The following is a 24,387-nucleotide window of genomic DNA, read 5'->3' on the forward strand; positions in this document are numbered from 1 at the left end:
AGGGCGAACCGAGAAACGAGTGACCACTCGATTAGGAATAAATTACTATCTGAAGGCAAAAGTTAAAGTATAACCAAGTCGAGGACTACTGGCACTGAAAGATCAGTTATTTATAAGCAGATCTCTCAGTACTGTAAATCTACAAAAAAAAACCCTGACTTTAAACAAATAGCAAATTATTGCCAAATTTCACATATTATACTTAATCTAATTTTTTTCTGTTTTTTTTTTTTTCTAGGAATGGGAAGCATCATATCATTCAGGAAGTACTTCAGCATTTTAGTAGAATTTCAGTAAAACCGATGTGAAACATGAGTCCGAGCTGCAAAGTACAAAAATTATTATTTATTTCATGCAGTTGATCAAACACTAAAAATACTTGGTCTTAAAACGTTTAATACTGCCCTTATTCGTTAAACCTGCTCTGCCTGGTAATAGTCATCTCTGATTTGCAACAGATGCTATAAACCAAAATAAAGTGCAGTGTTCATGGACAAGTTAGTCCATGAACACTGCACTTTTTTTGGTGCAAGGTCTCGCAGGATTGCAGTGTCAGAGAGCACATTTGACCCTGCACATTTCAGCTGTGTTTCACAAGTTTATTTAACTTGCTGTATAGTGTCACCATCATACCAGTGACAATAAACAAATATTTTCTCTAGAATTTCTTTAGATTTGATTTACCTAATCCTGTGAAATTACAACAAATAATGTGTCTTCTTTTATGAAACAGGAAGTGAGCCTGCTGCAGGCTGCGTTCATCAGATGAGCACTTTATAGCTCCCTGATTCTCTCTAATGCAAATGTGCAGCAAGATTATCCTGCCGGTTTGTGTTGGGCTGTGTTTTATGGCTGGAAACTGCTGCATTCATCTGAATGCGACACGATGAGTCACAGTCAAATCTGAGTTTGGCATCTGTTTGGTAACAGACAGGAAGGCTTTAAACCCAATTAGTGTGCTAAAAAAAATAAATAAAAATAAACTCCCCACACAAAATACCACTTGGCTAAATGTTCCAGCAAGTATTAATGAGACAGAGTCTACTGGGTACGTTTATGAAGACACCAGCAGTGAGTCACTAGGACCACTAGATGCCTCCATTTGTTACCACAAGAATGTTGCTCCACAATCTGTTTTAATATGGAAAAAAACCCCACTTTAATAATTTTCTTACTGTTCTTTATAAGTTCTACATTGCACTTCATTAAGCTTTCCGGGAAGTAAGCATTTTAACACCTCTGTGAGATTACATCACATTTCAGTAAAATTGCTGTGTGGTATCAATTGTGTGAGAGAGAATGAGGAAGTGATGTCAGAGTTTGATGTTTCTGCGTGGCAGCTAGTGAACCGGACAGTTCAAGGCCACTGGATAAATCTTTCTTTGTATCATTAATTAGATTAGATCATAGCTTAATGGTGAAAAAAGGAAAAGGGGAATGGGAAGATGAAAGACAGAGGAGTTCATTTAGCTGACTGCAGTAGGAGAAAGGTGAGGATGTGTGGGAGAGATATATTGATGGAAAGGAGAGGACTCTGAAGTGGGTCATAAATAAGAAAGGGCAGAAAGAGAGAAAGTGTTTAAGGACACAAGGTTTAGTTTAGCAAGTCACTTGAATTTTATTGAGGAAACTGGAGAGACTGGTGTGAACCCGTTGTGACACCAGCTATAAGAGAAATGTTTTCAGACCGTGAGTTTTTATTTCTTTGTTTTTCATCACTATTTTTTTTTTTTTTAACTCCTGGGTTTGTGTTACACAAATGAGTACAGGTATCCCTAATATACACAACTCTGGCTGTGAGCACAACAACCTCTTCCACTTGCTGTTCAAACCTTCTATTTGTGCCGAGCAGCCAATCAGAAGAAATTTAACTTAAATAGAGGGGGAACAGGGTGAATACTTGAATTCATCAGTACAGACATATTTGTTCAGCTGAATGTTGAGATTATACTGGTAGGAAAGGTAGCAAAGGTGATAACCTGTATGTTGTTTTCACAGCTTGTTTCTGCTGCCTCCAAGTGGCCAAAGGGAAATCAGACAAGCTTTGGTGCCTTTAAATTTTCTCTTTGCAACAATTTGTCTTGTGTACAGAAGCACATTTTAGCAGAGGGCTCTGGTGTAACATGTTAATTACTCTTTCATGTGTGACAATCTTTATCTTTTTTCCAAATAATATAATATAAACATTGTATGCAGTCTATGTTTGTTTTCCCCGTGATTTGTGTTGGTCATATAGAGGCTGTTTGTGCTGCTGGTGAGTTCAGAGAGCTCATGACAGGGAAAGGCTACCATATGGCAAGACAGGAAGGAGGGTGTGTGTGTGTGTGTGTGTGTGTGTGTGTGTGTGTGTGTGTGTGTGTGTGTGTGTGTGTGAGAGAGAGAGAGAGCACATCACATTGAAGAAGGAGGGATGGGAAATGACAAGAGGTTTAAGAAGACAGAGAATGATAGAGACCGGAAAAGGAGAATAGACCTGGGCGATGGTGATGATGATGATGGGGTGGGGGGTGGTGACTGAGATGAGTGAGAGATGGTGGGTGGCAGAGCGTACAGCTTGGAAGCAGAGGAGGTGACAGTGGGGGGTGTTCGCTGCTCAGTGATGTGTTATGAGCCGACTTCCCCCACTACACACACAGAGACACACGTCTTTTGTCACTTAAGAAGATGTTGAGTTCTTCTTTTATTGTTTCCTGGAGAGTTTTTTTCTTTATTGTCGTTAGTATAAACAGATTCAGCAAAGCATTTATCTCCTCGAGCTTCATGATGTCCTCCAGCCTGTCTGTTGGTATGTTTCTGGTGTTAGATAAATTTGATGTATTTTCAGCTGCAGATTATCAACTGGTTTTTTTTTTAAGTAAGGTGGCTAAATGACAGATCCAGTGACCCTTTTCATTGTAACACTGAAGAAGCAATGTGGCTCAACAATGCCTGTATTTTATTTATTTATTTATTCATTTATTCAGTTATTTTTTACCTTTTTTGAGCTATAATCAAAGCCTAGAGTCTGTTGGCAGCATGCATTTGCTTCAGGTTTTGGCATTTTTAGTGGGGTTTGCCAACTATAATTAAAATATATGTAATATATCCAGGCTTATCCTTCACCACTAAAACTTAATGGTTTACCTTGTTGAAACCTTCCTTTAGAGGTGAGCCCCCCTGATATAACTGTATTAACAGATTTATGTCCCCACAATAAGATTAATAAACACACTCTCTCTCTCTCTCTCTTTTGCTCTAGCTCTCTCCTTAGCTCCCTCCCTCCCTCGCTCTCCCTTATTCTGGCTCTGTTGCCAAGGCTACCGTACAGCCTCTTGCTGCATATACCTAGACGAAGCTGCCGCCTGTGGATCTCTCTCTCTCTCCTTCAGGATACAAACAAAAGAAAACCCATCAGACTTTCATACCTCTGTCTCTCTTTCTCTCACGGACACACAAACACACACACCCCTTACATTTGCAATTTCTTGTTTTCCTAGGCTCACACGCGTCCTCTTACTCTTTGTGTCTCTCACTGTCGGTCTGTCTCCTTCTTACATGCAAACACACTCCTCCATCTCCCAGACAGAGAAGCAGTAAAGGGATTGGCGTGGTTCTTGGTGTTTGGCTCCTGGTGGTTTGGCTCACAGGGAGCAGAGCAGCAGATGGCGATGTGAAGACGGGCTCAGCCAGGTAAGAGGACTTATCCTAACCAGACTTAAGGCTGTGGTTGAGTGACTGTGACCGTTCCAGCCCTCCTCGCCTCTCCGCTGTCTCTCGCTCTTTCCCCCTGCGTGGCTGTATGACATGAGGTGAATACCAATTCCTCAGCAAAGCCCCTACGGTTTACATGGCCGCTGCGCTTTCCTGTGCTGTAAAAAGGTAGGAGATGTGTGATGTAGGAGGTGTATATGTGCGTGTTTATTCTTAGATCATTGAAACTGATCATTTGCCAACAGGTTGGTCCGTCGATGGCGCTTTTAACTGTGTATTTTCCTTCTCGTTTATCACTCAAAGCTTGATTTCCTCTGTGTTGTATCATGTCTATGTGACAATGTGGGAGTTACCAGAGAGAGATGCAACAGTCCACCTCCCCGAGTGATTCATTACTAATCCATCCAGCTCTGCACTGTGTGGTCGCTCTAGCTCACCGTAGCCATGTACGTGATATGAATGGTGTTTTGTCTTAGTATGAATGACTGCCAGAGAATGCCATTCCTGCACTGGTGTTTTGATGCAGTGCAATCATGTAACACAATCTTTTGTCACCAAGAATCCAGATTTATCTCCAGCAGCCTGTAAATCAATTTGCTATGCAGCACATTTTAATTATTCATACAGTACAGCTTTGGCTGAATTGTAAGTTTATATGTGCCTTAATGAGATTTCTCTCCAAAAATACCCATGGAGCAGCTGCGAGCGATCGTGGGAGTGTATGTAAACAATAGAGCTGATTGATTATCTGTCTTTGTGATATACAAGAAAAGGCTGCAGGTTTGCTGGGCATTTCATTTTAAGGTCATTGCTGGCTTATGTGTGTATTAATATCAAGATTTTCTGTGTGTGTATGGGAGATAAAGGTTGATGAGGCTGGTCTTGGCCCTCGTGACTTTATCTCATGTTTCCATCTCATCATCACTTTCAGTAAGAGCTTCCTCTTACCTCGTCTCTCTGCCATATGAGCACTTCAGCAACACACTTGATACTCGCCCTTTATTCACTTTGATTCTCCTGGAAACAGGTTGTTTTTTAAATAACAGACTAAAGAAGCAGATTTGGACTTATTGTTTTTCCACACAGAGACGCTGGGAGCATCAGGAATATCCATTAAAGCGCACGCCAGCTGTCACCACTTTAATTCCCCCTGTTCCCGACAGTAGGAAAAAGCTATACACAGCTGGCAGCCCCCTTCTCATTTCTGGTCCTCGAGCCCTTCTGGGACAGAGGCAATAGGCATTTTGTACGGCCCACTTTTAGACTCCATTGGATGGTGGGTTCTTGAATGGATGCAGATCAATGGAAACAGTATGCGCATACTCTATTTGAAGACTGAGGGGGTGGTGTTTGTAAGACCCAAGGACAGTACACCTTCAATGAGGAATGAGGCTCAATCCGTCATCAGGTTTGACCTATTTGCTTTAAATTCACTCGGCCTGAGCTCAATCCTCAGCTAAATGATTCTGATCTTTTTGGATTTGTAATAAAATCTTTAATTTTCATTGTAAGCTCCTGAACTATCTGTGTTAATATATTCTATAGAAGCATCAGTTGAAACAAAGCTTTCTTTTCGAGAAATTTGCAAACATACCAGATATGACTGTGAAATGCAGATAAAATCATGCACAAAACAGCTGGAATGGGAACAGTAAATTGCTCTGGGTTGATGTTTTTGTTTGTGTTAAATGATTATAGTGTAAATGAAAAGCTTATCATAAACTTTCAGATTTTTTTTATTCTATTATGAATAAATTCTATCTTCAGAACTGTAATTAAATATACCTTTACATGTACATGCAACATGTTTGGAAACAGAATGCAATATAATATAGCTGACCAGATATATATTATTTATTCATCAGTTTAACTGAATCCGGAGTTGCAGCGAGTATTTTAATTCTCATCTGCAGACTACGCAAACAGCAATATTTAAATTCATGTCTTTTTCTGCAACGTTAGAAACATTAAAAAGGGAAGGAACAGAAATTGTACAATAATCTGGAAGTAATGAGAAACTTCTGATGTATTTAGCGTGTACAATTCACTAATGTTGGAGTAATGAGTAATGAATGAGTAGGAGAAGAGGACTCGTGACCTCAGGATTTCTGAGATCCCAGCGACTGCTTGGGTTAAATATATCAGACAGTTTGCCAAACAAGCGCTGAGACAAAGCAAGTAGCAGAAAAACAGAAATATTTACCTCAAAGAATAAAAGCAAAGAGAGGCCGATTTTTTTTTTTTCTTAGGGCAAACGTGAATGTTGTCACTGCTCTCCCAGTGCAGATGTGTGTTTGTGTTTTTCATTTTTCATGCGGGGTATCTGACAAAAGTCTGTGTATATGTGCGCGCACACACACACACACGCTACAGTATGCTGGTTGCCACAGTTACCAAAACGCCAACCTCACTGCGTCATTGCTTCAGACAACCTTCACACAAAAAAAAGAGTTGCTCTTCCTTCCATTCATCCCTTCATCCACTCTTCTACCTGTCCACCTATTGTTGAAAAATGGAACACATTGAAGCACTCTTATACAACACAATCCATGCCTGTGTGTGTGTGTGTGTGTGTGTGTGTGTGTGTGTGTGTACTTAACATACGTGTGTACGTTGCATGTATGCACATTGCCATGGCTACAAGCCAGTCTAACTGGCGTCATCACTTCAAAACCACCTTCACAGCAAGCAAAGAGAAAGAAACGGACTCAAAGTGAACACACACACACACACTAAGCTCCTGCTACTGGTGTGGTCTCATATTCCGCTGAGCACACCCCATTCGTTCAACAGGGTCCAGTGGCACATAAGGAGAGAGGGGGAGATGGTAGAGAGGAGAGGAGGGCAGAGAAGGCTCGACTTCATCATGCATACTGATTCGACTGGAGCAATCTGAATGTATTTCTGAGGGTGTCTGCTTAGTCTGGCTTGAATCATCCCTGCCTCTTCGGGATGCAGAGAGAGGCAGGGAAAGAAAGAGTGGGGAAGAAATATTGACAGTTTACTGTGTCACCTTACATCACTATCCTCCCCTCATGAGCGCACAGCTGGGAGTCTACAAGGGTGCTACTCTGATCCATCATTAGAGAAAGCTGAATTATTAACCTTCTCTCAGTGTCTATCAATGTTACCAGTTGGATTTGTCACTCTACTGTCTATCATAGACTTTAAACTAATGGATGTATCCACCGTGTCATCGCTCATTGGTTCGTAAACTGATATTTTGATGCCCAAACTTGCATCTAGGAGGTATAGGGCTCACACCACACAGACTCGGATAAATGGCGCAAACTTCTGCGATTTAATTGTATTAACAATAGTCCGAAAGGTTCACTGCTTAAGTGGTAGTGTTAAAATATCATATTATCAAGTGATCGTTTAAAATGGTCACACCGTGAACCACGTATAACCATGCAGGTGACTCATAAAACTGTATTTTTTGCACCAGTTTTGTATTATTTTGTATTATCCCTGGCTATTTGAGGAAGAGACACTTTCTTACTTGTTTGTTGTTTTTTTCTGCTCCAGAGGTTGGAGAGATTTGCATGTTTAGTACATCTGCAACAGCTTTATCATTTTGCTAACCTTTGAATGTAAGCCCTGAGCTACTGTCTTGTGTCTTTTAGAATTGACTCTGCCTCACAATGGCTGACTGTGACCGGATGCCCCAGGATACAGGTTTTACCTTGATCATGTGATGTGACTCCCCTGCCAGTTCGTTGCCATCTCTCATAGGTCAGTCAGTCATTTGACTTTATTGACCTTTGATGTTAGAAAACACACAACGCATTGTCTTTGTGTTCAGATCGTGGCACGATGTGTTGCTTTTTGAGATCTTTTATCTTGCTGAAGCAGACTCTTTAAGGGATTTCTTGATTCATCAGATCTGCCAGTAATCAGGCCTGAGTATGTTTAGTGAAACTGAACTTAGCTTTCAAAACAATGTGGTTAATTACAGTTAATTCATGATTAAACAGGAGGGGCAATCACTGTGTTACACAGGACCAGGTAGGCTTGGATAACTTTTCTCCCTTAATCAATGAAATCATCATTTAAAAACTGCATTTTGTATTTACCCTGCTTATATTTGACTCTGATAATAACATTGTTTTGATTATCTGAAACATGTGACAATATCTATCTATCTATCTATCTATCTATCTATCTCTCTCTCTCTCTCTCTCTCTCTCTCTCTCTCTCTCTCTATATATATATATATATATATATATATATATATATATATATATATATATATATATATATATATATATATATATATATATTGAAAGTGCTGAGCGGAAAAGAGCTTTGAATACACTGCTGACTGTGTGTGTGTGACTGTGTTGTCAGTAGATGATAATGCTCAGGACGGATGAGAGGGATGAGAGCCACTCTGTTGCCAAGGTGACGGACAGGGCTGTAAACACGCTACCCCTGACTCATTTCTCCACAATGGAGCCTCTCTCTCTCTCTCTCTCTGTCAAATTCACACACACACGCACACACACACACACACACACACACACGATGGAGTCCAATCTAAGGGAGACAAGAGGATCCGGAGATGAGAGCCACTCTGTGCTGCTTAGCTGTACATTTGAATAGACCTGCAGAATAAACGCAACCTTTTTGTCATATACACGCTCATTTAGAACCACACATTAGACACACGCAATGTGACAAACACAGATAGCACATACTTGAAATGAAAATCAGCATGTAGTCCCAGTGTGGCTGAAAATTATGGCCTCGACATTTTATTGTACACAAAAGCAGAAAAATCGCAAATAAGTTGTAAGTACAGAAGAACACCTGCATGTTAACATCTGTATGTTTCAAACACCAGGTACTGTAGGTGTTTCAGAGTCTAGGATCCTATCAAAGATCTCCAAAGTATAAGTAAATGTGTTGCCATTTGTCTACATTTTTAAAGGGTTAAAAACTGGAGTTTGTATTTGATGGGATGATTTTCAGATAATGGCACACATAAAACCGAACACCTAATGATAAACACGTGTAAACTAAATGCATTTAAAATCTGATTTATAACATATGAAAGGCCTTTTAACACAAAGGAACCTCGTTCAACAGGGGCATCATGACCCGTCGGCTGAGTAGCTCCACTCGTTCCCACACCGAGGACTCCATCTTCCTGAGGCCTGATGAGGATCCCGTTTGGCTAGACGAGCCCACAAAGACTGAAAAAATTGGCGACGGAGCCCTTAAAAAAGACGGGCTCCTAGAATGTAAAGATGGAACCGCTGAGGGCCAAAACCCCCAAGAGGAAGTGTTTTTACGCAAGGTGTACACACTGGTGATTGAACTCCACTGCTGGGCAGCACTGTTTATCACTTCCCAAATCTTGGTATGTGTTCCAGGCTCTCTATCATCTGCTTTTAATCAGAGTAAGTTTTTAGGTCGTCTTTGGGTTTCACCTGCAATATCCGCCTTGCAAATGACAAGTCAACACTTAAGCTTGAGGTTTTCTTTCAGCGTGACCTTTAATTTTCCACAGTGGTTTATCTTTTCATATGTATGATTGCATTTTCATATTTGCTTCAAGTGCTTCAGGCTTGGAAAATACTTTTTCTGGGGGTGGCTAGATGAGGCTAAAATTTGACACCTCTTCACCATTAATTCCCTCTTCCTGTTTCCGTCTATTGTTGACTTCATGTTTGATTCATTTAAACAGAAAAAAGGACAGGTGCAACATTACCATAAGTAAATAAAAGAGCCTCGTAAATGCAGCCACGATTACGACACTAGACTCTATGTGGACAATTTACATATTTTTTATGCCTGTGTAATGGTCCATCTTCTTTCCTTTTCGCTTTTCACCTGAGAATGGCTGCAGTCCGATTTCCAGTGCATGAATGACTGGAGTGGTGACAATCTGCCTTCCTTCTTCTCTCCCCCCAGGGGTACTGGATATTTTTTGTGGTGGATGGAAATGGGCCACTCTCTTCCATCTACAAAGCCCTGCAGGTCATTGACTTCTACCTGGGGTTCATCTTACCCTGCCACCCTATTTTTGGAACGGATGTAAGTATCAATCCTAGATGTGGCTGACAGCTTTTAAGTCTGGGTGGAGAATAAACAGCTGTTTAACAGGATGTGAAGCACTCAACTATGTCTGACTAACTCATTCTCTCTCTGTGTTTCCCTTTATTGGCCAGTCAGTGGTGATGAGGGATGTGGTAAACACCACAGAGCACAATTGGATTGTTCATGGCACTGCAGGCATCGGCGTGGCCATCTGTGTAGTCATGGTAAAACACTGGCTGGATCCTTTATTTTAAGCTCTATTTTTATGCAAACATTTCACAATTTTGGTCATTTCAGCATGAATTTAATGCATGATGCATGCTGAATTGGTGTTATTTGCTATAAAGATGGAAAATAATCTTAAAAGGAAACAAGATCGATTGAATCGGTTGTTTCTTAACGTAGCGACCTGTTGTTGTGTGTTTGATTGATTTACTTATTGACTGCTTCTTTTTTGTCTTCTTTTCTATCCTTAGATCATCCACCTGGTGTGCAAGTGGAATTATGGCTCTGGCTTGTGGTCATCAGGAACTGTGTCGAGGGACATTGGTGATCGACGTCAGTCTGTGAGCCGTCAGCCCTCTTTCACCTTGTCAGAGTGGACAGATGCCCAGGAGGATCTGATAGACCTGGACCCGGTGCCCCAGACTCCAGTATTTGATATAGGTGCAGATACCAGGACGGAGGGAGATGCTGCCACCCTTACTGTCACACCAGTGGGGCTTCAGGAGAGGTTAGAAAAGAGCATCCAGCAGGTGGAAATGTTTGCATTTATGTTTGTTTTTCTTCCAGCAGGGAGACTCACACTTTATTCATTCATTTGTAATGCAGATATATGCATTTGTCTGACTGTCTGAATAAAACAGGAGAGGCTCCAATGTTTCCCTGACCTTGGACATGTGCACACCAGGCTGCACAGAGCCCTATGGCTACGGAGCCCAACTCTCTCCAAGAGACCAGTCGGCCCAGGAGTATCTCCTACAGGGAACGCACGTCCTGACCCCTGCCATGCTACACACAAGGGCCATGGACGACCAGAGCCTGCAGGCTGAGTTTTATGTGAGTGCAGCAACAGTAGCTCAGCCACCTACGTTCTCGAGATTAATATGAAATGAACAGAGACTCGCCGGAAAAGACGTACACGCACACACAGATGCAGCCACACACACCGATCGGTGCTCTGCACACGCCCGTAAGCTTTTCTACTTTCTGTTAGTGGGCGGAAGATGGAGGGATGCAAGCATTTTTTTTTCTTTTTGCATACAAAAACCCACAGAAAATTCTTGTGTCTGTTAGGAAGAAGGATGCGCGTTCACACACACACACACACACACTAATACAGCAATGGTTGAGTGTGAGAGGCTGTGAATGACTTCACGTGTTTAATATTATTTCCTCACCGTTTGGTTGTTATGTAGAAGGTGACTTTTGGACTTCCCCATTTCTTCACTTTCATTTGCCTTCATTGTTCTGTGTCCATTGGCAGGAAACTCCCATGAACTTTGTGGACCCTAAGGAGTACAATTACCCAGGGCTGGTGAGAAAGAATCGCTACAAAACAATTTTACCCAGTAAGTAGAGCTGTAACACAAGCTAGTGACATCAGTTACTATAAACATAATATTGAGGTAGCAATTTTTAAAACTATTTTTATGCTGATTATCTTAAATAATTTTGCATCCTCTTTCACTTTAATGTTAAAATGTGTTTGCAAGACATCAAATTTCCAGTATTTATGTTCACAATGACACACATAAGGGTGCAACCATTTTGTATCACTGAGCTGTAGGATGAGATACAGAATGAATGAATGTGTAACCAGCTCCCTTTCTCATGATAATGTCACATTGTCCACCTGCAGACACGCACAGCAGAGTGATCTTGAAGTCACAGGATGAAGATGATTTTCTTTTTACCTATATCAACGCTAATTATCTCAAAGTAAGTTCAAATGCACTCTGATGCAGCGATTTGTTATGGCTTTGATATGTAATGGTAGCAAAACAACGAGTGTGTGCATGTGCAGGGTTATGGGGGCGAGGAGCGTGCATACATTGCTACCCAGGGTCCCACTGTGAACACAGTGGGGGATTTATGGAGGATGGTGTGGCAAGAGAGGACCCCAATCATAGTGATGATCACCAACCTGGAGGAGAAGAATGAGGTAACTGTTCAAAGGATTCTTTGATAAATGTTCCTAAATATTAACCAGCTATATTATCTGCTGTGTCTATTGTTTCTTGTAGAAATGTGCTGAGTACTGGCCCGAGGACACTGTGACACACGAAGGCATCGAAATCACTGTGGTCAAGGTGACCCAGGAGGATGACTACAGTCTGAGGGTGTTTACTCTGAAGGTAACCGACAGAGAATGCATTAATATGTGAAATACAAAGGGTGAACCACAACAACACCACTTTAATGTTTTAGCTTCAAGTAATGCCAAAAAGCTGTTTGCCTCTAATGATATGCATACATGAAAATGGAAACAACCTTATACAGAGGTGGATGGGTGGGGGGATGGGGTTACAGTGGTGGATGCTCATGTTAAGCGTGGCCAAAGTTTCATTTAGGTCAACATATGTAAAACTAATCCCGGTGAGCCAAAAGCTCAGGTCTGCTCCAAATAGTCTGCTCGAGACAGATGTCAAATGGAGTGGATATCCATAATACGGTCTCAGGCACAGGTCTGGCTGTGAGCACATAAGCCCCACCCATCTGCTGTTCACATGTTCTGTTTGTAAGAGGCAGCAAATCAGAAGAAAGTTGACCTAAAGGGATGACAGAATACATACTGAGAGGGATGCACAAAGAAATAAGTGAACGAAACAAAAATATAGAACTAGTTACAAGTTATTTTAATTTTTTTTCTGGTGCTCATACTGTCAAATATACAGTATGAATTAAAACAAAACTAAGGGTTCACAGCCAGGTTCTTAACATGTAATTAGGAACAGAAGTGTGCAAGTTAAACCCTGTCATCTGTATGCTAATGTGCTTAAAGCAGTAAAGGCTTTCATGAGCAGGTAACATCAGAAAGCCTCTGTATCATTGTCCTGAATGATGCCTTGATAAACTTTAGAATTCATTTTCCTCTCTCTTGGCCCAAAGGCGATAAGCCGTGGCAAAGTTGACAATCCTGCACGTGGCTAATTCCAAAGGATTACCCACCTTTACTTTATATGTCATCTGTGTTAGCAGACGTCTTTCCACGTAACACCCTAAAAAATTTTAAAAGTGTGCTTTATGTTATATTCAAAGTGGAAATTTCTCTAAAGATATGTTACATTTTTGTTTTTATTCTTTCAATCTAAGGCACTTAAATTAAATTTCATCCCTTAGGTGCCAATTTAAATTCAGATGTTAGATGTGGATCAGAACTATCTGCATGGCTACAATATCAGCCATAAATCCGTGCGTTTTAATTAGCTACTTTTACCTGCATCTGCTGATACGTATGTGCACGATTAAATGCACTGTTTACATGATGATCCCTCGATTAATGTCGCAAAAACACTGCAGAAGATTATTATTTTGTGTTCCCGACTCAACAAAAACATGTTTCTAAAATTATGTGTATCAAACAGTCATATTTTATCCAGTAATTTATCACAACAGATATGGGTGTTGGAAGGTGGTTCGCTCAACGCTCCATTCATGTGTTCATGATGGGTGCTTTATTTTTAATTTGAGGTCATGGTGGCATCGGCACTTAGCAAACAAAACAAGATAATTCAGTAAATGCAGCCTGCATCCGATTGCTAAGCACCAGGGGATCATTATGTAACTGCAATGAGTTAAAAGCTTGTTGATTATTCATCTCCTCATGTTATGTTGTTTATCTATAGGATTCATAATTATTGGTGGACTGACTTTCAGAAATTTGTTTATGCTCAGTACAGACCAGGACAAATAGTCTGTTTTTGTACAATCTCTTTTTTTAATGTTTGTTCTGCGTTCACTACTAAACCAAGGCAACTGTTTGGTCAAGCATGAAGAGCAACAGGTGTTCTCTGTGTGCTTGGTATAATGACATCTGTGTCACTGTCTGTGTGCATGCACCAGTGCGGGGAAGAGGAGCGCACTCTGCGGCAGTACTGGTACACTTCCTGGCCTGATCAGAAGACCCCAGACAAAGCTCCACCCCTGCTGGAGCTGGTGCAGGAAGTGGAAAGGGCCCGTGAGGAAGCCCTGCCCTCCAGTGGCCCTATAATTGTCCACTGCAGGTACAGGGCTAAAGCAACTTGTTTGTAGTATTGGGAGCATGAAAGATTTCATATTTAGAAGATAAAGCCATCTTTAGTTTTATATTACAGTATCTTGTTTTGCTGGTTTTTGTCACTGCACAAATCAATTCAGTTCCTCGATTTATGGTGCCTTCGCTGAAATTGAAATTTCAGTGAATACAAAAATCCAACACATTACTTCTCCAACTTTTTCTTTACAGTGCTGGAATTGGTCGAACTGGCTGCTTCATTGCCACCTCCATCCTGTGCAAGCAGCTGAGGACTGAGGGTGTAGTTGACATCCTGAGAACCACCTGCCAGCTCCGTCTGGACAGGTGAGATATGCTTAGAGCTCTTATCTGTGCTCGTGCCTATCTTTAGTTCTGGCATAAAAGCTCAGCTGACGTAGTTTGATTTAGTTCCAAAAAGAAGGTCACCAAACCTTCTTCTAAATTATCTGTCCCTCCATCCGTCTTGTGCTTATCCAATTCAGGACCGGGTCGGGGATCTTAAAATTATAGTCCATTAATTACACACTTCAAAAAACCATGCATGGTTCTGTGAGTGTTAAAGGAAATGATTACCTTTACTCACTTTTGAGTCAGAAAACAACAAGCATGGGTGCTACTAGTAATATTATTTATGTGAGGTACAATCCCAGCCGGCCATCAAGCACATTAGAACACCCACAATGAAAGCAGTCGTTATTAGCGTTATTGGATACATCTGAGTTTAATAAGTCAAGATGTCATGGCTAATGTATTTCATTCATTGTTTGAAAAAATGTGATAAACATTTTATTTTTTGCTGGAGCTGATAAACAAATGTTGACTTTAAACGAAATTTTTCCATTTAATTTTGTTATATAATTACTATGTGAAGTGTTAGATTTAATGGTATCTCTTTGTGTGTGTGTTTTTCAGGGGTGGCATGATACAGACGTGTGAGCAGTACCAGTTTGTGCATCACGTCCTGAGCTTGTATGAGAAGCAGCTTTCTCAAACTGCTGAGGAGTAGATGGAGCCCAACAGCCACACCCAGACCGAGACACACCACTGTACACGTAACCGCCTCAGGTGGTATGCACCACTGTACCTAACATCATCTCAATCTCACCCTTTAACAAGTTCAAACCATGTTATTCTCTTCACTCAAGGCAGGGTCACTCAAACAGAACTGAATCTGTGCTAATTGTGCGTGGTTGAGTAGAACAAATATAGAGGAGGTGTGATTTGAGATAACTCACCTGAAAATAGTAGTAACGCAGTCCCATCGATCCACATGTTCTTGATAAGTTGAAGCAGTCACACCTAAAATAATCCAAGCCAGCACTCTCGCCTTCATTTCATTTGCACTGCTAAGGTTTCCATCACACCACTGCACATTAGTCTCCGTCATCGAGGCCTTGTTTTGCACTTGGTCTAAAACAGCTTCCTCGTGTAATGATTGTACAGTTATCGAAAGGTTAGACTGGAAGTGAAGTATAATCAGATCGCCTGCAGTGGTGTGACTTACCTGTAAGGAAATGAAAGAAAGTATGTGTTGACAATAAGGGCCCTTTACAGTATAAGTGTCAGCATCGTTTAAATCTACAGAGATAATCAAATGCCAGCCTAATATTTAACTATACTGATATAAAAGTTCATATGAAATGTAAAAGTAAATGACGTCTAGCCTTTTCTCTCAATTTCAATGTAAAAAAAAAAAAAAAAAATCATTACAGAAGGCCTGTCTCAACTTTTGCTGCATTCAAGAGTCACCTCATCTTCAGGTTGCATGGTGCTAAGTGTTCATTAAAGGCATGTGCAATGTTATGGAACATAGGAATGTATAACGATTAGGTTATTAACTAACTAATTAGTAGTGATGGGATTTCCGGCTCTTTTTAGAGATCCGGCTCTTTTGGTTCGGCTCACTAAAAAGAGCCGGCTCTTTCGGCTCCAAACCGGCTCTTCAGGTTGTTTTGTTGCTTTAATTAATTTATTATTAACAATAATATAAAATTATGCACAAAAGGAATTACTAACATAAAAACAAGTGGTTTTATTTATATATGTTTATATATAAATATATGCGGTGGCCCCTAGAGACAAAACACGTACAAACTCCAAAACACATTTCTAGCATGAACTGAACTTCCAAAGCAGAGCTACTAGATCACTTAAATTACACAATTGAAAGCATGTGTGTATTGTTTGTGTATTTATACACAGGCACTCATATATATATTCAAATAATTTTAAAAAAGTTCATTTACCTGTTATTACCACACACCAAATCCGGTCGTTGGTACTTGCTGGCTTGTGTAGCCACAAGATAACAAAGGCTCAACACTGCGCCCAGCATCCTGGAGCACTTCTGTTGTCTTTTGTACGTGTTTTGAGTTTTTATGTGCTTCTGAGTTTTTACGTGCTTCGGAGTTTGTACGTGTTTTTACGTGTTTTGGAGTTTTTACGTGTTTTGGAGTTTGTACGTGTTTCAGAGTTCGTACGTGATTTGAAGTTTGTACGTGCTTTGTCTCTAGGGGCCACCGTAAATATACTTTTATTTATTCACTCCACATAAAATGTAATAAATAAATCATATAATACAAAAATCAACTATTCACATTTCAACTTTTAACTATTTAAATTTTCAGCTTTTTCCTTTCACAAATTTAAAGTGAAAAGAACACAAAACACTGCAAACCACAACACAATTAAATATAAATTATAATATGAAAACTAAAAGAACATGCATATTCTCTGTCATATGGACCTGCATGAATAAACTTTCTCAATCCTTTATCATCTGCAACTGAAAATAGTTGTGGATGATTACTATACCTTTCTAATGTTGTTGTCCCTGCCTCTCTTTCTCTCTCTCTCCTGCTCTGTTCCTGTGCTACTGAGTGTAACTACCGCCCCTCCCCCCTCTGCCCAGCATAAAGCACAAGGCTCGCGTGCAGAGTGAAGCGGAAAAAAAGTGCGAGAGAGAGGCTGAGAGAAAGAAAAAAAAAAAGAAAACCCACGCGATAAGGATCCGGCTCGCGTCGTTCACGTCAAAGAGCCGGCTCTAAGAGCCATTTCGTTCGCGAACGACCCATCACTACTAATTAGGATTTCTGTGCAATCTACAGTATTACAGTTTTACCATGCTGCCTGTGCAGTCCTCATGGCCCATGATGTTTACAGTAAACAACTTCTGCATTAAGGCCACATAGACGTTAACTCAGAGGCGTCACAGAGCCAGGGATACTGAGGGGACAGAGGCCAGAAATAGAATCACACCATTAGAAAAATCAATGCAGGAGCTCCGGAGAATCCATTGTGCACAATCGACGTTTCCAGTGACACACACGGGAGGATGTAATGAAGAGGAAAGCAAAAAAAAAAAAAAAAGTTGCATAAACAATACACCATAAACATAAGGATATTCTTGTAAATGTCCAATTTTCTATCATGAAGCTTGTTGCCCTCAGAGTTTCAAGTTCTGCAATGCCTCTGCTTTAAACAGTAGCTTGAACACATCTGTGAAGTAAGAAGCCCATGATTGTTGTATAGACAGGCCAGGCCTAATCTGTATGAAGCACAATAGACCAACAAAGGTTGTCTCTCCGATGTTCAGCTGTAAAAGTTCTTTTTTCTGTATTGTGTTTTGATTGTGTTGAGTTTAATGGATTGCATGTGCTGTATGGGACTCCATAGGTCCACAATCAAAGCGACGTGATTGGTTGTCCTGCTTTTTGTTGTGTAAAAGGGTTTAAGCCTATTATTATTGCTTGCTCTCGGCCAATGCTTTTGATACAGTTTGCTTTTGTGAAACCAACCAGAGATATTTTTAGAACATTTTGATACAATCCTTTCGAGTAGATGCCTTGTGTATATTTCCGTTTACACCATGATGGAATGTAGCTCATACTGTGGATCAAACCATCGGTTTATATTGCAAGATTTAACGGAACAAAATGTGACAACTACCTAAGTTACCTTACAGTACAGAAGATAAATAGATTATGTTCAGTATTATTACTTTAGGTCTTTAGGCTTTGCTTTAATATGCTTTGCTTTCTGTGTACGTTTTTATCGTTTTCTTGGAGAATTTTACCTCAGACTGAGTTTTCACACAGTCCCCACTCTATTCTATCTGTGACTCGAGGCCACTCTCAGTTGACAACACGAGAAATAATCGCTATGTGTAAGGCAGCTAAAACAGTGAAGACAGTTTTCTACAAAAAGTCAAACAACTTCTATCTTGACTATCATGACGCTTCAGATCAGTGGCCCTGGACGTTATCAGAGGATGAACTTACCAGAGTGGGCTCGGACCGCTTTATAAATAAGACATCAGCCGGGAGAATATAACTGCCAAAATGACCTTTTACAGCAGCACCTGGTTGAGACAGACAAGAAAGGCTACAGTGTATTGTCAGGCATGTGACATAATCCTCTGATAATCTCCAGTCTACTTGATTGAAAAGCTTCTATTTTGAGTGTTTGTTGTCCGTGCTTACTTGGACTTCTTCTGAAGATCAAAATGGGGATAACTTAATAGCCAAACAGTCAGACGTACAACCAACCAGCAATCAGTATTCCTCTCCTCTGCTACAGTATCGCTTTAAGTTGTGACTTTTTGCATCCAAATAAAGATAGATTTTCATGAATTTGTGTTGTTGTTTTTTTAGAGTTACTCTGCCCTGATCATCTGATCAGTCTTTTTTCCACCCCCAGTCTTTTTTGGTTTCATGCTGACAGGCTGCAATCACACACGTTCACCGCTAGGGGTCAGTATATGCGATCTAATGACACACATTGCCAAACCTCCCTGCAGGCAACTGCTCGCTGACAGATTGTTCAAAGCAACAAAACAAAGGCTTTAATCTAACAATAGAGAGCTGATGAATTCAATGAATTCAGTGAATTTACTTGGCGGTGAATTCAAACACCAATCATCCATTCATTGCAGAAACCGGGCTGAGTGAGAATGCGATACTGTAGATCGATCAGTTTTCGTTTCTTGCACATTATTTTTAAAACACTATCTTGAAAAACATAATCAAAATTAAATCAGTGGCATCCAAATGACACTTCAGCGTAGCCTGTATCTTTCACAAAGAGAAACGGGCAGCTCAGTAGTTTGCAAGTGCAATTCAGCTTAAATCGTTTGGTCCATGACGAAGAGCAAATACGAAATAGATTTTGAAATATTAATAATAGTAATAGTCAACCATCCAGGGCTGCTAACACTGGGTGAGCCTGTTTTAGAAAATCTACTTTTACAAAATTTGGCTTTTACTTGTTATGAAGTAACACAGACACGAGTCTGAGCTGCATGCTCATATCGTTTGTCTCGGATTTAGTTTCAATTTTTTGTATTTTTTTTTTTTTAAAAGCTCTACATTTTTACCGTAGGCCTAACCTCAGGAAACGAACCGAAAGAAATTCAGAAAAGTAAAATAGAATAAAAACTTACAAATAAAAAAAGATATAGTGGTTCCCTGCAAAACTGTATTAATGCTTAAGAAAATGACTTGCAATTGTTTTGCATTTAAATTCTAAGATCAGACTGCAGTGTAGTCTAAGTGAATACACGTTATTAATCCCAAAACGGGGGAAATGATTATTTCGCAGAAGCCAAAACATATAAGGATAACCTGCAGCAACATAGCGTAAATGAGGCAGAATAGCTGAAACACACCTACAACATAACGAGACAATATTGCTCAATAAGGCATAAAAGAGAAACAGAAACAGAAAGGAGCACATAAAAATAAAACAAAATGAGACATTTAAAAGGTGTTATGTGATTTGTATTTCATAATAATTATTTGAATATAATAAAATAAGGAAATAAATAAAGATTCATATTATCCCTGTTTTTTCTGTGTGTAAGGCAGTTTTAAAAAACACACACACTCAACGTGAGTGCGTCTCCTTTAAAAAAAGAAAAAAAAGCCGGACTGTCCCTTTAATCCGCAGATCAGATCACTGACGTCACCCTAGTCCTAAACCGTCGCCGCTGATTGGTTGGAAGTGACGTCAACCTCACAGTTTCCTTTTTTCCCGTCTCCCTCCTGAACCATGACCTCATCGCTTTAGTTCATGAAAGTGCTAAAGTGCACCTTCCGTACCTAACCACCCCCCTCCTCACACACACACACACACAATAACAGCTAACAGTTTTAGCCTTCACCTAGCCTAGTAAAGCTAATCTTGCTCTCCACGAGCCAGCTGAACGGCTGAGGAGGCCGTTTGTAGCCTATCACCGCGCGCTTTCATGCCTGGTTTGGTCCTGGCGCTGTCATCCTCTGTCAGCTGAGGTCTTTACTGTACACCCCGCAACACCGCCAAGTAAACACCGGCCAGCCCCCATGAAGACTCCGCCACTGTCCCCTCACACATGGAGGCCAGTTGAATAACACCCCGCAGACGCATGGAGCCCGAGGTGAGTGCTTGAGTGTGTTTGTCAATTAGCAAGAAAGGACATTTGTTTGTTTGAATCGGCTGCTCGCTGTCTGTGCTCGTGCCCAGCTCGCTGCTGCTGCGGCGAGCCCGTCAGCTCGCACTCCTCCCCCCCTCTTTAAGTGCGCGCCCGTCTCATAATGGGAATAAACCTCGTCCATGCTCAAGTTATCGATCGTTTTATTGGGATGCAAAAAAATCGCTGTGCCGGTTTCCTATTGTAAGGTAGGTGTATTAGGTTTCTTCCCGAATTTTCTGTTTAATGTTCGCGCTGGTTAAAGTCATCACAGCCTTCCCGATCAATGGAGAGGGCTCATTTTCGCATGCGGACATATCCACGCGTCATAACAAACCCAGGCCAGGTTTCCCACTCAAAACAACCTCTCTGTAAGTGTGGGGTATAACAATAGTTGATGCTGACTGTATCCGGCGTTTTTTAAAAGCAGTGCCTGCTGTCCGCACTGGAGTCTATTCTTATTTCTAATGTAGGTCGGTTTATTGTAGTGCGCTGCGACCGCTCAGCCTCCATCATTTTGAACGCTGGTAAACGATACACAACGTCTTGTCTGTTTTTTGTTTTTGTGTTGTGTGTGTATGTGTATGTGCGCCCCCATCTCTGATGATTTGATTTTTCAGAGCATTTCTATATGTACACATTATATTTATTTGACGATGTATTTTTGTATCAGAGATTCTCGATATTATTTACATTTACATTACCTATCATGTGGCTGTTGTAGTTGAGTCTGGGGGTAGTCCCAGCTATGTATGACCCTGCATTTTACAGCAGTCAGTGCACTGAGGGAGTATTGATGAGAGGACGCCGGAAGGCTTCATGCTTGGATGTGTTGTTTACAATATGATAGCGCTGTCCAGCTGCACCAAGAAATCGATTTTTTAAAATGACAGAACCGCTGCAACAGCATGTTACACTGGTTATTAGTCGTGGTAAACACTCAGGGTTAGACAATCATCAACTATTAACCATTAATTGTAAGCATTGTTAAAAATTTGATGATTTAAGGTGTGCCAATAACTGTTTCTTTTTAAATTCCACAATAATAATTGATTACAGCTATAAATTAATTGTTTACTACGTTTATTGTATAGCTAAAAGCAGTGAATGCCACTGAACTCACAACAGTCATGCTTTCATTTATTTACCTGACAGAAAATTAATGATAAAGTATTTTCTTAATCAAGTCGGAGGTTCTCACCGGTGAAAGTCAACTAGATATCTTTTGGTTTTGGACTGTGAGACAAAACAACACTGCTTATAATGCTAACTGTTTTGGGCCTTTGTACAGACCAAGAGATTAATCTTTAACTGACAATACTTTTATTCATTCTGTCGTGATTTTGCATGATATGCTAATATTTTGCCTTTTAACACAATTGCAAGAACTTCTACTAAAATTCTCCACTATAAACAGGTGATCCTGTACCTGCTCATTAGAAGTGGCAATCACCAGACATCCCATGATACAATAATATCAGAATACTTGATATTCTGATATTATTGCAGTTTTTGGCATTTTGAAAGGGTAAATATTTCAATAGCATAGATTGTGATTTCACTGCAAATTATGTCCACAAAGTTAATCCAATAAGATAAAGCAGGAAAGCACAGACACTGTCACTAAAATCTGCCATAATTGTTGCTATTAGACAGCGTCAGTGTGCTATCAATCTGTTACTGTCTACACAGACAAAAAAACACATTTAGCAGAAATTCACATTTGTGTTTAGCTACCTTCCTGTTCTATATGAATAAAACCAGAATACATCTGTTTGGCAGCCAGCTGAGTCGAGTCCACTCATGTTATGTTCATTGAAAAAAGCAGCATGTTGCAATTGGTCCCAGAATGTGAAAAGAATCCAGTACAATCACAAGGCAACCACAGGTTTGTTTTGTTTCTGGCAGATACAAGGTTGTTGTCCAGCTTTTGTACTACTACTAGTGTAACTGAGCTATTAGCTAAGCCAAGTGTGTCCATTCTTGAATGCCTTTTTCAGTTGAGCAAATATGATGTAATGTTGCTTGAATTAGTGTCCGTGGCTTGATAAAAATAATACGATGCTATGCTGTATCGGTTCGTCTTTTTTTCCACTTCTGCTGAACAGTGCTTTGTTGTGGTCACCCTTTAAAGTGTAAGTGAAACACTCCAGAGAGAGAGAGACAGACAGACAGCTTACATACACATATATATGCAAACTTTGAGTTCATGAGAGGGCCTGCTGCACAGACTAAAGGGCACAAGATGCGCTGGTGATGTAATTGTTTGTGGTCTAAACAAACCAGTCGTGCCTGTCATTGTGCGAACCTTGCTCGCTTCATATCAGCCTACTCAAGGCTGTGGCCGCAGGTGACGTTATGCAGGGAGTTAATGAATAACCTGGATGGTATTACATCACCACTGGTTGCCCTCCAGTTACTCTCTTTGTGTTTGCCTCTGTCCCTGATGTCTGATAATGTCATCATGGAGCTGGCCCTTCATGTTCACCCCATGGTGAAAGGCTGTGAATACACCTGCGTGTATTGCCCATTTTATTGAGATAAAGTTACTTCCTCAGCTTGATGTTAATATGCACCAACCTTTTTTGTTATCAGTCTTTTATTGAACCGTTTCAGTAGAGTCTGTCAATGATTTGTGTTGCTGTGTTTTGCATGACAAGAGGGGAAAATGTTTGATTTGTTTGATGTTTGATTGGGAGTCTGTTAATTGTCTTTGTCTGGAGGAAGTTCATTAGATTTCAGACGTCACTGTGACCTCACAAAGCACCTTAATTATTAGAAAACACAACAAAATCCTACTAGCATAAAATGATGACGCGATGACAAGTTATATCCAATAGGTCAGTTCCACTGTGACTAGGGAGGGATGTTGATAAGATTTTCATCATTATCAATTCTGCATATTGCCCTGATTCTTTATCATTTTCCTTGTTGACGTCTAATCAATTTTCCTTGTGGAGAAATGTCGGTCAGCGCAGGATTTTTATCGTCAACGCAGTGTGTTATTATCTAAAGTTTTCATAGTATAAACAAATGGTTGAATGGGAGGAATTACGAAAAGATCCACTGCTTTAGCGTCATTGTTCTGCAATGTAGAAAACCACACCAGCATTGATAGGTGGAGCTCAAAGGCATATGATCATGAAGTATTTGGAACCGGTTCTCAATAGCCATCCTTAACAGTGACATCATAATGTCCTTAAAAAACACCTTTTTGGCCATCATCCAACAGCATAACTCAGAAAGAAAGATGATTTGAGTTGACATCATATTTGGCTGCATGCTGAAGTGTTTACACTCATCTTTGTGCTTACCTATTGAATTGCTTTAAAGTCATTACTTACGTGTGTCTCGCCAAATTTGCATGTGAACAGCAAGTTGACTGGTTGGTGAAGAGATACAGCTGGGCGTCAAATTTCTGGGTACCATTCATTTACAGCTAATATTTCCAGAAATCCGAAGGATGTGTAGGGTTTATAAAAAAAAAAATCCCACCTGGAGTAAAAATTTCCTCAAAGTTGACCAGTCAGACTAGTTTCTCTGCAAGTTGTCGTGGTGTAATTATTTTGTTTTGACTCCTTGGATCTGCATAACCTGGTCTGTGTGGATCTTCTGACTGTGTGAACTTGCTTTTGGGAAAGCAGTGAGATTTTTGGGCTACATTAGAGGAAACATCAGATAGAAATATATTAAAATAATTTTGGTCGGTGGCTTTTAGGCTAATTTGTGGTCATTTTCTTTTAAGTGAGTAAAATAAAAGGTGCACATACAGCTCAGGTTTGGAGAATCTATCTTGAGCTCCACTGTCTGTTTTAGCTTTATCTTGTATCAGCATCAGTGAGCATCCCATCACAATCACCCTTCTCGTGCCCCCTTATCACCCCAGCCTGGGCTGTTTCCATGGCAACCAAATCTGCTCCAGGCCTGTACACAGTGTGTCTGTCTCTCTGCTTTCTCTTCTCTTTGCTTG

At 40.4% G+C, this 24,387-nt stretch overlaps 2 protein-coding genes across 7 annotated transcripts in view; both read left to right on the forward strand.

The window, feature by feature from the left end:
- Positions 1 to 3,307: 3,307 nt before the first annotated feature.
- On the forward strand, positions 3,308 to 16,969 carry LOC101473792 (protein tyrosine phosphatase non-receptor type 5). Of its 5 annotated transcripts, XM_004570823.3 has the most exons (15): positions 3,308 to 3,669; positions 7,317 to 7,425; positions 7,668 to 7,698; positions 8,782 to 9,055; positions 9,610 to 9,732; positions 9,867 to 9,959; positions 10,212 to 10,468; positions 10,602 to 10,794; positions 11,222 to 11,306; positions 11,597 to 11,676; positions 11,762 to 11,899; positions 11,982 to 12,092; positions 13,801 to 13,961; positions 14,183 to 14,296; positions 14,885 to 16,969. In XM_004570823.3, the coding sequence occupies exons 4-15, from the start codon at positions 8,789 to 8,791 to the stop codon at positions 14,976 to 14,978; spliced, it is 1,716 nt and encodes a 571-aa protein (XP_004570880.1). In that variant the 5' UTR covers positions 3,308 to 3,669; positions 7,317 to 7,425; positions 7,668 to 7,698; positions 8,782 to 8,788; the 3' UTR covers positions 14,979 to 16,969. The 5 variants fall into 5 exon arrangements, with proteins under 5 accessions (XP_004570880.1, XP_004570879.1, XP_004570882.1 ...); XM_004570822.3 differs by lacking the exon at positions 7,668 to 7,698; XM_004570825.4 differs by lacking the exons at positions 3,308 to 3,669; positions 7,668 to 7,698 and adding an exon at positions 3,717 to 3,858.
- A 3,107-nt stretch (positions 16,970 to 20,076) lies between these two features.
- The window catches only part of dusp8a (dual specificity phosphatase 8a), a 39,328-nt gene continuing 35,017 nt past the window's right edge, over positions 20,077 to 24,387 (forward strand). Inside the window, exon 1 of one of the 2 annotated variants that reach the window (XM_004570826.5) lies at positions 20,077 to 20,384. The gene's annotated coding sequence lies outside the window, so the exon portion shown is untranslated. Of the gene's footprint in view, positions 20,385 to 20,509; positions 20,627 to 24,387 lie in introns of those variants that run through there. The other variant, XM_004570827.5, reaches the window with a different exon arrangement.

The sequence above is a fragment of the Maylandia zebra genome, linkage group LG7, assembly GCF_041146795.1.
Source record: "Maylandia zebra isolate NMK-2024a linkage group LG7, Mzebra_GT3a, whole genome shotgun sequence".
Classification (NCBI taxonomy): domain Eukaryota; kingdom Metazoa; phylum Chordata; class Actinopteri; order Cichliformes; family Cichlidae; genus Maylandia; species Maylandia zebra.

What these genes read in the sequence shown, in the direction of transcription:
- LOC101473792 (XM_004570823.3), top strand. Translation starts at nt 8,789, where the DNA reads ATGACCCGTCGGCTGAGTAGCTCCACTCGTTCCCACACCGAGGACTCC. An exon ending in TGGCCATCTGTGTAGTCATG is followed by an intron (nt 9,960 to 10,211) that starts GTAAAACACTGG and finishes TTCTATCCTTAG; the next exon opens with ATCATCCACCTGGTGTGCAA. An exon ending in GCCTGCAGGCTGAGTTTTAT is followed by an intron (nt 10,795 to 11,221) that starts GTGAGTGCAGCA and finishes GTCCATTGGCAG; the next exon opens with GAAACTCCCATGAACTTTGT.